This window comes from Spea bombifrons, chromosome 13, assembly GCF_027358695.1.
Source record: "Spea bombifrons isolate aSpeBom1 chromosome 13, aSpeBom1.2.pri, whole genome shotgun sequence".
Taxonomy (NCBI): Eukaryota; Metazoa; Chordata; class Amphibia; order Anura; family Pelobatidae; genus Spea; species Spea bombifrons.
In genome coordinates, this window is record NC_071099.1 from 7,900,160 (window position 1) to 7,913,025 (window position 12,866).

A 12,866-nucleotide genomic window follows, 5' to 3' on the forward strand; every position below is an offset into this window, starting at 1 on the left:
TTCAGGGGTCCCGTTTATGATGACTTTTTTTTAGTCACATTGCTCTGCCTAGAGGATTGGCTGAGCGCCGCAATTCAGTTGGGGTGGTCTGAGGTCTAAGTTTCTTCCCTGCTGTGCTATGCTGTTAGTCTGTGACTGACAGACTCACTCGTTGTGAGGGTGATCTGACCAGCCAAGGCCCAAAGAGTGCCACACTGCCACTATTTTTTTCTAAGTACCAACTAAATAGTCAAAGATTAGTTACTGTTTTGAATCTTTCATTAACGATATAAATTGAATGACGTTATGATTCATTTATTATATATTTATATATGTATGCAATGCTAATTGATTACAGTGGCAATGCATGCTGAAACTATAACTCTATAAATCTATAACTAATAGACAACAAGAAATGGTATATTAAATTTGTCAGAATTTGGTTTAACAAAACAAAAACGGGCTGCTCAGTCTTAAATGCCCGGGCCTACTTTTTGTCCCAGTCCGGACCTGGATGTAACCAAGTGTCCATTATGTCCATATCTTATCCATGTACCAGTAGATTTCACATTCACATAAACTTAATCCAGAAATTCATTAAATACCGTATTTGCTCGATTATAAGACAACCCTGATTATTAGACGACCCCCCAAAATGTGAATATTAATTTAGGAAAAAAAAGAAAAAGCCTGAATATAAACTACCCTATAGGAAAACATTTTACTAGTAAATATTAATCCACATGTAAACAATTTAATAAAAACTATTATTGAGAAAAATGCATTTATTTGTTTTTATTTCCTTTTATTTGCCAACCTGCCCCCAGTTATGCACATCTGCCCACAGATATGTCTTATACCCCTTATATGCCACTCCGCCCCCCAGAAATGCCATATACTCCCTATATGGCACTCTGCCTCCCTGATATTCATTTTAACTCCCTATACGCCACTCTGCCTCCCTGATATTCTTTTTAACCCCTATATGCTACTCTGCCTCCAGAAAGGGCTTTAGAAGTGCCAGCAGTGCCAGCAGTGGAGGTTGTCTACGCTTAGGCAACCTCTGCTGCTGGCACTTCTGCTGGGGCTTCTATAATGGAGCACTGGAAGGTTATGTCACAACGTGCTCCACCATAGAAGCTCCGGCGGAAGTGCCGCCAGCGGAGGTTGTCTACGCACATCGCGCAGATGACCACCTCCTGCCGGAGAGTAGGATCCAGGTCCCCTGCAGCACTGTGGGGGATCTGGATCCTAACCCTGCTGCTTGTCCGCAGCAGGGCTAAATGAAAAAAAAAACACCTGCCCAGAACTGCATGTCCCAGGCATCAGGTGATGCGAATTGCGCATCCCTGTGCTAAATCCCGATTATAGGTGCACCCCGACTTTAAAGTCTCAAAGTGGGGGGAAAAGTGCGGCCTATATTCGGACAAATACGGACAAATACGGCAGGGGGATTTTGACTGGGTCACATAAGTGTACTGTCCCCCTTTATTTTATGTATCACCATCAGTCTGATTGCTTATTCTCAAGGGCCTTAAACAAATACCACCTGCTGTGAGACAAAGGATTTTTTTTTTATCTACACCCTAGGTACTAAGTCTCCCCATAGCCTCAATAAAACATTGGATTTAGAAGCTTTCAAGTAATTGAAGTAATTGAGGATAAAGTATGTAATGCAGATCCGGAGCCCCCTATTTATTTAGTTACTGTTGTGTCATTTGGATATCATAATGTCTACATGCATGTATGTGTGTTAGCAGGTATGCCCATGTGTGTGTGTGTATATATATATATATATATATATAGATATCTATATATATACAAAAGTATTGGGGCACCTGACCATTACATCAACAGGGATTTTTACGACATTGGATCCTAAATGCTTAAACATTAATAAGGAGTTGGTCCCCTCTTTGCAGCGATAACAGCTTCCACTCTTCTGGGAAGGCTTTCCATAAGATTTTTGGAGTGTTTCTGTGTGAATATTTGCCCATTCATCCAGTAGAGCATTTGCGAGGTCAGGCACTGATGTGAGAAGGCTTGGCTAGCAACCTCTGTTCCAGCTCATCCCAAGAGTGTTTGAAGGGGTTTACATCAGGGCTCTTTGCGGGCCAGTCAAGTTCTTCCACACCAAGCGCATCCAATCATGCATACCTCCCAACATTTCAAAATGTGAAAGAGGGACACTTTTTTTTTAAAATCGCTCTCGCGGAACTCATCAATACTTTACAATGCTGTGCTTGCATCACTATTTAAAACATGCTATTTGTCAGCACAGTTATGCATATTAAAAATAAAGAACACATCGAATTCCCATGTGGATCAGCCAGACATACTACTTCCATGATGCTAAAAAGAGGCTAATGTTAGCTTCCCTCCCAGGACCCTTACACACTGCCTTTACACACACCTGCTCATAAACATACCTATACATGTACAGTACCCTTACACACACACACTGCCCTTACACACCTGCTCATAAACACACATATACACATACACTGTCTTTACACACACCTATAAACATATACTGCCCTTACACACAATTGCTTACACACACACATATACAGATACACTGCCCTTACACACAGCTTACAAATACCTATACTGCTCTTACACACAACTGTCCATACACACACACAAGCTTACAAACACATACATTCATATACACTGCCATTACACCTCTTTCTCCCCATCTCTTATCTCTTCCACAATCCTTCATTCTTCATCCTCCATCCTATGGTGGGAGCACGAGGCCTGTCACTTCAGACCTCGCTTTACTGCTCCCTCATCACTATGCACAGGCTATTGCTGCAGAGGGCAGGGATGACATCATATCCCCGTGCTCGGCATTATTTGCTGGCGTGTAGTAATGAGGGAGCAGTAAAGTGAGGACCTTGCGCTCCCTAATGTTGAGCCAATTAGAGGGAGATCGTGCAGGCTGCAGCTGCTAATTGGGCGGCTGTGTGCAACTCCCCCCCGCAGCTGAGGTGAGAACGGCTCTCGCCTCACCCTACCTCTGCCCCTGCAAAGAGGGACAAAGGTAGGGATAGGTGGGACAGCGGGACAGAGACCCAAAATTGGGACTGTCCCGCCCAAATCGGGACATTTGGGGGGCATGAATCATGTCTTTATGGATCTTGCTTTGTGCACTGGGGCACAATCATGCTGGAACAGAAAAGGGCCTTCTCCCCAAACTGTTTCCACAAAGCAGGAAGCATAACATTGTTCAAAATGTCTTGGTATGTCCCCTTCAGCATACCAAAACATTTTGTACAATGTCCACCACTGGAATTTATGCTTTACATAGACCTTCTGGGAAGCATGGGTTGCAAACGATCAGGGTCAGCGGTAAATTCAAAGATGACAGACCAAACTTCCACCATTATGCTTATGCTGTTTGCATAGTGTTTAATAGTTTGTTTCTGGACGGTGTAGGCTGGTTAGCCTGTAAAGTGAGCTGGACCGTATAAGCATATAAAAGACCACTGCACCCAAATCCTTCCATATCTGCATATTAATTTTTTCACTACTGTACAAACATTTAAGTGTACATGGTTGGTACTGTAAACCACTGTTGTTGTACTGAATGATGCGCAAGATTCTGTTTAACTCAACATATGTATTATAGTTTTAAGCTTAGACACTTTAGCTAATTCACTGTCCACCTGGCTCTCTGGGTCACTGGCTCTCTGGTGCAAGCACTTCCTGTTGCCTGACCCTTATGAATATGCATTACAGGCTTAGCTCAGCACAACTGTCAGCTCACACACATATTACAATTGTACAGTACTCTACAATATATAACATACAAATCTTTGAGGGATTATTATATAAAATATATATTACATATTATGTTTGTATCATGTCTACTGTTGCTACCGTGTTGTGTCATTCTTGCCATTAGAAACTATTTCCATGGCTAAATCTTATGAGTTCAAAGAACTTTCCAGCTGGAGCCAGAGAAATCCAGCTGATAAGTGCACTTACCACTCAGTGAAGAGGAAGAAAACGAGCGTGATAATTCTTGAAGTTGAAGATCAGCCTAAGTAAAAGACAAGATTTGCATTACCTATTATTACAATTAAGATAACAACATAATCTTCTTTAGTTTAGTCTTTAAGGCAGAGCAAAAAGGACAACTGTCAGCAACCCGAGCAAGTTACATGTACCCAGTGTCTCTTACAGGTGATTAAAGTTGATGAGGGTGAAGGCAAAGGTGCAAGCCATTATATAATGCTAAGGTGTTTTAAAGTTTTTGTTATGGGTGTCAAGCTGTTAATTATTTACATCAATACTGATCTGATAGATGATTTTTTTAAAATATGCTGGTTGCTTGTCCCTAAAATCAGTGAGGAGAATTTTAAGAACTATCTCACATTCATCAATCTCTCCTGCAAACCCCTTTTTAATAAATAAACCCCTGATTTTAAGCAAGCCATTATAATGCCAGTGTTAAGTGTATATATATACTTTACTTGGAGAATATATGGGAGCAGGATGCACTATGGGAAGAAGGCAAGCCGTTGGAGGCAGTGTGATACTTTAAGCAATGTTCTGCTAGCAAACCTTGGGCCCTGCCATTCATGTGGATGTTATTTTGACATGTACACCCTTTCATGAACACAATATTCCCTGATGGCATTGGCCTCTTTCAGCAGCAAATGGTTCAGGAATACTTTGAGGAAACACAATGAATTCAAGGTATTTACTTGGCCACCAAGAATAGAGAGAGAGGCCATTGCAATAAAGAGATGAAAGTGTAAATTGTACGTTTTTTATTACATTATTTTAAATTTAAAAAATTGAATTTTTTTATCCGATTAATCGAAAAAATAATCGGCCAACTAATTGATAATTAAAATAATCGTTAGTTGCAGCCCTAAAAGAAATCATGCAGATATATCTAAATAACAATACAAATCGATGGATAGCAACAGTATATATATTACTCATAAATCCAGTAAAACTACAAATGTATAAAATGGGACATGCATGAGATCACCCCGACATTTCCAGTGATCACACCTTTCTCAAGGGAGCTGATCTGTTGCTACCTACTTTTCTATTAAAGCATAACTACAGGTCATTTACCATTTTGGTATGTGAATCTTTTAGCATTATATTTATGTCTGCTTGGGATGAGTTTTTTTGTATTATTATTACTGCATGTGTGTTATGTGTGCCCTTCTGTGTAATCTCTTGTCAAGTACTACTGCAGTTACTTCAAAATTGAATTACTAACCATGATAGGAGGTATACAAGGCACTGATGAACTGGTAGTCAATCTATTGCCATCATCATCTTGGTCTCCAGTGGTTTCCTTTTTCAATAATGTCTCAACACGATGTATTATATCACGAATCCTGTTGGTAAAACTTTCTCTCTCTGACTGCATTATAAACTCATTGTTTACCTGTACCGGAAATGGAAAAAATAATGAAGAAATATACTATTTTAAGAGTAGACCGTGTCAACCAAATACTTTGAAAAGTATAATATGTTTTCATCACTTACAGTATAATTTTAAGAGGAAAAAAAACAATAAATCAGGGAGTTTGCCAATATCAGATATAGTGTCATGTCGAACAAGTGCTTTATATCGGAGAAAGGAACCATTTTAATGAACTGACATTAACCCCTTTAGGACCTGGCTGTTTTTTTCTACCATTCCTGGTCGAGGCTGTTTTAACATTTCTGCTGTGTTTGTGTAAACACCTGTGAACACAATATCGGTGCTCAGGTATTCTGACCCTCATGTGAATGTCTGAGTGTTCCCTGCTGTGTTCCCTACTGTGCTCTCATCAGTACCTTTCCCCTGAGCGCCCAGGTTTCTAGTCTTGTGCCTGCCTGATTCTCCATTGCCTGTGTCCTATCCTGATACCTGGTTTGTTTATATTTAACCCTTTGCCTGCTGCCTTCCCTTGTGACCTCTGATTAAACCTGTTAACCCTTTGCATGCTGCCTACCAAAGTGACCTCGGACCGTACCTGTTAACCCTTTCCCTGCTGCCTGCCTTTGGGACCTCGGATCTTACCTGTTAACCTATTGTTTGCTGCCTGCCTCAGTGAACTCGGATTGCACCTGTTCAACCCCTGCTTGCATCCTGCCTATATGACCTTGGACTGTCCATCTTTATCCCACTGAAACTATTTGTGATCTGTGAGTACCGTAATCTACCTTGTATTCCTGCATTGTGGGTATTCCCCTGCATTTGGGCTCTCAATCCACAACTCCCCTTAAAAAGGACATAACATAATACCTGAGCCACACATGGAGTCTGCAGCAATAGTCGATGCTATGTCGGCACTGACCCAACAACTTGCCATGCTAACGCGTCCAGGACTTACAAGCCGGACAGGCTGATCTACGTCACCAAATATACGAACTACGATCCAGACATGATGCCCCAGAGCCGGTACCACGTTCACCTCTGATAGATGTACCTAACAGGGCTGTAGCTTCAGGACCCCGTATACCGTGAACCGACAAATTTTCTGGTGGCAGGTCACAATACCAGATCTTCATAATTGCTTGTCAACTGATGTTTTCTCTCAAACCCAAGACATACTCCTCTGAATATGTGAAGGTCCACATGGTCATTACTCTTCTCACCGGCGAACCCCAATACTGGGCTCATCATCTTTTCCGTATCCATAGTCCTATCCTAGATTCTTGGGCTTCCTTACAGCAAGCCATGGGAGCTCTATAAGACGACCCACATAGAACATCTACTGCCTAGTCTAACCTACGCCACTTACGACAAGGGAAGCGACCAGCAGAGGAATACGTAACTGAGCTCTGTCACTCTACTGTCGAGACAGGCTGTAATAAAGCTGCGTTACTCAAGCAGTTTCGGCTAGGTCTTTCAGACACCCGGAAGGTGCCCCCTAGCAAGGATCCCTGGGCTGCCCCTGCATGTAATCTCTGACACAGAAGATGAGGCTTCAAAGTTCGTGGTCGCGGCCGAGGCTTTTTTTTATAGCCGGGGATTTTCCAAGGACGAGTGTCTTTACGTCATGGTGTTATCTCTAGGTGTCGTAGGCCAGTCCTCCATCTTACAGTGCTGGCCATGCACTTTATGCCATTATGGCTCTCCGCCATTATGTACTTATATGCTTGGGCGATGCCTTATCTAGTCGGCACAGCAATCTGTACTGTTAACACCTAAATACCAAGTTATACTTAACTAATTAACTCTGTTGTGACCAGGCACAGGAGTTGAATCATTAAAATCATATACAGTCACCAAAAGCGTCTGCATAGGGGTCCAGTAATCAGTTCACATCAAGTTTTTAGACAAGGTATAAACAATGCATAAAATCCTTAATCTACATACTCTTGAACTACAAGTAAAAGATTCTGGTAGTGACTCATGATGTCTAGGTCAGAAAAGCCCAGGTGGCACTGGCCCGCTTTGACACCTCTCCCCTGGGCACTAAGAGGCAATGTACAGCTAAGTGCATCAGAAGTCATTCAGCTGCTTATGGTACATTCCACCAATCATCATGAAGTAGTCATTCTCACTGTACTAGCTGTTTCATGATGGATGAAATTTAACAGTAGCTACAGAGTACTACAGACTCAGGGTAACACTAAATAATACTCAAAATATAATGAATAATGGAGAAAGATGTGCTCATTGCATTTGTTACTGGTCTGGTTATTTGCCTCCCCATCTCCGAATATTTCCTTACCATATTTTTCTCCCCATAAAAGCACATTTACAATACTGTGTCACTCACCATAACCATTGCAATATCCTCTGGGTTATCCCCATCAAGGTCAAATTTGAAGGTGACCATCTTATTGTTATATGTCTGCAGTTGACATTCCACGACTCTGTCACTTTTATCTGAAATCTGAGCCAACAAAGAGAACAAGATATGGTGAGCCGCAGCAATCATAAACATAAAAACTGCAGCGGTTTATGAGATGCAGAAAGTACCGTATTTGCTCGATTATAAGACCAGGTTTTTTCAGAGCAAATGCTCTGAAAAATACCCTTCATCTTATAATCGAGGTCGTCTTCTAATCAGACCTCAAATGAGGTCTGACTATGAGACTAAGATCCAGATACCCCGCAGCGCTGCAGGGGACCTGGATCCTCCTGTCTGGTAACCTCAGCTGCTGCCAGCACTTACACCGGGCGTCTATCACAGAGCACCCGCGAAAGTGCCGGCAGCAGCGGAGGTTGTCTACGTGCATCGCGCATACCTTCCCCGGCTGGCAGAGAGGAGAATTCTCTGCGGGGAATTCTCTTCTCTGCCAGCCGGCAAACACCCGGTCGATGAACGCAGACAACCAGAGCTACTGCTTGTACTTCCGCCGTAACTTCACATGACCTTCTGGTGCTCATAGACGTTCCAGGGGAACACCCACTGGTGCCACCAGACACCAGGGAGTCAGATCAGAAGCACTGGTAAGTCAAGGGGGGGGGCATAAGGCTTTTCCGGAGGCAGAGCGCCCCATGATATGCTTTTTAACCCCTTGTATGCCGCTCTCCCTCCAGAAATGCCCTTTAACCCCCTATATGCCACCCTGCCTCCAGAAATGCCCCCTATATGCAACTCTGTCCCATGATATGTCTTTTAACCCCCTATATGCCAGAGCGGCATTTAGGGGTATAACGCATTTCTGGAGGCAGAGTGGCAAATAGGGGGTATAAGGTATTTCTGCCGGCAGAGTGGCAAGCCTGGGGGCAGATGTGCATAACTGGGGGGGGGGCAGGTTGGCAAATAAAAGGAAATAGAAACAAAAAAATATTTTTCTCAATTAGAGCTTTTATTAAATATGAAAAAATAGTTTACATGCATTGATTTTTACTAGTAAAACTTTTTTGCTATAGGGCTTTTTCTTTTTTTTCTAAATTAATATTCAGATTTTGGGAGGTCGTCTTATAATCGTTTTATAATCGAGCACATACGGTATTAAAAGCAGTGATATACAGTATCATTAAAAAAGTACAGGCTTCCCTGCCTTTAAACCATGTTGTGACTATTTCTACATGGCTATTCACTATGCCACTACTATTATTACTATTATTAGTCCTAAAGTATATGCTACAATAAAGTATAGATGATTAGTGTAATGCAAGCCAAAGCTGGCTCTGCTCAAATTCCTCTTTCCCTTTAGTGTTTTGGTCACCATGGGGGATTTCCAGCAGATGAATCCTACTCTGCTTGCATCATGACGATGGGCGGTATCACAGACGTCGCAGGAAACACATCACCGTTGAACGAGATGTGTGCGGGGAACGTCTCATAGTGACCAGGAGAAACTGTGCTTCACCTGGAGTCTCCGGTAAAAACCTGGAGAGATACCAGCTAGTACTGATGGGGACCATAACTGTGGATATGCAATATTACTTCAACCCATTGTGAGAATAATAAAGCATTGGTGAACAGGAACAAGACTAACTACCCCCTTATCTCTCTGCTTCCTTTTACCTCTATAAATAATAATAATAATAATAAGACTTCTGTACTGATTCTGACTATCCGTTTATAGTGATATTTGTGTCCACTATCAAATTATAATCAGCCATTAACTGATGATTTGTTAAGGTCTTACATTGATGATTCGAAGCCTTGATCTTGCTTTACGTCGAAGGAGTTTTGCAGCTGTCTTTTTAACAGGAGACTTATTGCCCTTTTCACTAGCTGAAAGCCCTTCACATCCATCACTCAGCCCCGAGGCCACATCTGAAGCATAACTGAATAGTAAAAGAATAAAAAAAAAACATTATAAATATTATATTGTATAATCATGCAGTCATTGATTTTCAAAATAAAGTTCAGCTCTGCAGCAATCTTCAATTAAAACATGATTTTTACTGTGTCAGTAAAGTGGATTTAAAGACCATATTCCAACTGCATTCTAACACGTGTAAAAACATTTCATATGCATTGTGCATTGCATCATCTATTGACTTGGATCAAAGTATTCTTCCACTCACCACTTGCTACGATGCAATTATTGGCCATTTTAGAATATCATCTGTCTGCAGTCAACGGATTTTGTTTCAACTTTTTCAACTGGCCTTTTTCTTTAGGACAAAGATGATGACTACTCTCTCAATGATCATCACTGGAAAATACCCACCCCAAGCAGCACCCTTGGAGTGATGGACAGTGATCACAAATTTATTTTGTTTGATAACTTAATCCCTCAGGACAAGTGATGGGGTAATGGGGAAAGGTATGAGTGGACTCCATGCGGCCATGCCTCCTCAAAGTGTTAATGCAACTTTAGTTATCCCTAATCCCCTTCGCTTATTGGATGGTAGCAGGGTGGTGTAAGGGGAGGTACCTTCTATAGTTTTTTGTGCTATATTTAATCCCCTCCTCTCACTAATCATAGGTTGGGTGGTAAAGGGTTTAATTGGGCACTATATGCCTAGAGATTATCTAATAATCCCCTACGCCACCACACACAACGTATGGAAACAGGAGGACCATCATCAGGCTCTCTGGTTATAGAGAATAGATATAGTATATGTTGGTAAAATAGGTGGAGGTTGGCCCACATGGCACCTAACAGCCTTGTAAGCAACTTAAGGGATAATGCATTTACAAATTGATTTGGATGCAATAGCCTGTTTATTGTTTACTATTATGATCTAAATTTCAGTCATATTTCTGTCTTTATGCTCCCTATAACGCATGTACAGCATAGAAAGTTTTAAAGTAGAAAAATAGAAGAATATTGCATGCCCTTGTCTATTATTAGTAAAAACAAAAATGGTAAGCAGTGTAGACGATATGTAGTTTAACTAGTGGACACTGGTAGTATAAAAATAATAATCTTAATATTCAATATTGTTGTAAAAACATTACATAATAAGAATTATACAATTTTGGCCAATATTGGGTTCTTTAGTCATTGTGAAATGGGACATGGAGAGACTGTGTTTCTCTGCTGGCTAGGGGTAAACAAGCCCGATGGTTGTTGGTTCTGATGATAAAATGTGAGAGATGGGAGCTTGATGAGTAAATTTCTTTTAATTCTTTTAACTTTCTCCTGGTGCATACAGAGAATTCCTCAGAGTAGACAAATGGGGCAGTTTGAAAAGAATAAGAAAAACCAGGAATTGTTCATACCAGTAAAATAGGAAACTTAAAGACTAACCTGTCTACTGGGGAGGTGATGTCACTGGGATATCCAGAGGAACGCTGGTGCTCTGTGTTCACACTCACAGCAATGCTCTAAAGTCAGAAGAAGACAAGTAGGATTTTGCTTCAGGGCTAAAAAGTGATAATTACCAATATCTGCCATATTAGTTTAGAAATTAACTTTTCAAATGTATATTTTTTCCAAAGCAGGTAAATAATTAATGGCACCAGAGTTTATAACATCTAACATTTTTCTCTACTTACACCTGGAAAGCATATCTCAGGTTGGGTGTTGGGAGGACTATTGAGGTTCTCTAATGATGCACCACTTGAAGGCATCTGTGGACCATCCAAAGACTCCATGAAACCAGATGAACTAAGGTCCCCTTCTGTCTCACAGTCTGCTGCATAAGAAAAACATATTGATTCAGTCAAATGCAAATATCATCAAGCCCTGTCTTCATTGCAGCCTTCTGAACAAAACACAAGGGATCTTTAATGTCCAACTTGAGTTAAAATATTGTGTCAAATTAAATTACTGATTCCATTCGTCTTGCTCCTTTTGTGCCATAGGGCTTTGCATTGATATTTGTAGACTGTTTGGTAATTCAATTTTTAATGCTTACATGTTGCAGAAGAAGAGCATGTGTGTCTAAAGTTGAAGGGGTGATGCTGATCTGCTTCTGGTTCCTCTGGTTCAGGGAGGAAAGTTCCACTACATGTCTCAACAGAGTCAGGGTAAGTGTGGAGGGTGCACACCATGGATAGATCAGGGTTTAGTGCTGTGTTGGAACTTTGGGGGCATCTCAGCTGCTCAAGAAGTTTAAGTATGTTATGCTGCTTCTCTTCCTCTTTCTTTTTCAAATCCTCCTGAGCCCGTCTTACTTTCTCTCGCTTTCTTTTTATGGCAAGAACCCGGTCACGGACGGCTTTTGCAACCAGCTTGTAGTCGGCTTCACACACAAAATTAAGCACCACCTAGGGAACATAATGTGAAAGTCATTTAGTATTGCTATTGAAGACACAACAATAGATCTACATTGCAAGCTCATTTGAGCAGGGCCCTTCTCGGCTGTTGTTATGCTATACACTAGTTGCTATATCCTGTATACCCATTGTACAGCGTTATGGAATATGATGGTGCTATACACAACAATAAATCATAATAATAATCTGCCTAGAATGCATTGGAGCACACTAGAGGATGGTGTAAAGTCTCTGTTTATTTTCTGCAAGTTAGTTAAATATTATATGGAGGTCAAAGATCAAATAATATTTTACTGAACAGAGGTAAATGGAGGAATTTACAGAAACAAAGAGATCAATTCCTTTGATCTATCACAATAATTTTGATTACTAGTATGCTGGTAGTTGGTAGATCTATTAGAATCAATCAATACATATTCTTTTGAACAATGGAAAATTGACTATTAGTGTAGTTTAAATAGATAGACTAACAGCAAGGGCAACCAGCTCAAAGTCAGCAATAATGTAGGAACTAAAGGGATGAATTCCCTAGAAACTTAACTAGGGGAACAAGCAAGCCCATGTGATATACAAAGGCCTAGGTTTGCCATATAGACAAGCCTACCCATCACCCTTCCTGTCATCAGATCTAAGAGTGTGAGTGAGGTGGAGGCCACCATAGGAGAGAGCAACAGGAGAAGCGGTGTTACAAGGGGTTAGCCAGGTTTCAGTTGGAGCGAGAAGGTGCAGGGAACTAGAAGTAAAGTGGTTGTGTAAAGCTGTTAGTTTGTTACAGACAGAACG

The 12,866-nt window shown here is 41.1% G+C and overlaps 1 protein-coding gene across 1 annotated transcript in view; it reads right to left on the minus strand.

The window, feature by feature from the left end:
• Positions 1–12,866, minus strand: part of WNK4 (WNK lysine deficient protein kinase 4) — a 166,401-nt gene that overhangs the window by 62,341 nt on the left and 91,194 nt on the right. The window contains exons 7-13 of the mRNA XM_053454206.1: positions 11,723–12,074; positions 11,361–11,500; positions 11,113–11,189; positions 9,556–9,697; positions 7,728–7,844; positions 5,228–5,398; positions 3,973–4,027 (exon numbers count right to left, since the gene is read on the minus strand). Of these exons, the coding sequence (XP_053310181.1) occupies positions 3,973–4,027; positions 5,228–5,398; positions 7,728–7,844; positions 9,556–9,697; positions 11,113–11,189; positions 11,361–11,500; positions 11,723–12,074 (1,054 nt within the window). The remainder of the gene's footprint in view (positions 1–3,972; positions 4,028–5,227; positions 5,399–7,727; positions 7,845–9,555; positions 9,698–11,112; positions 11,190–11,360; positions 11,501–11,722; positions 12,075–12,866) is intronic.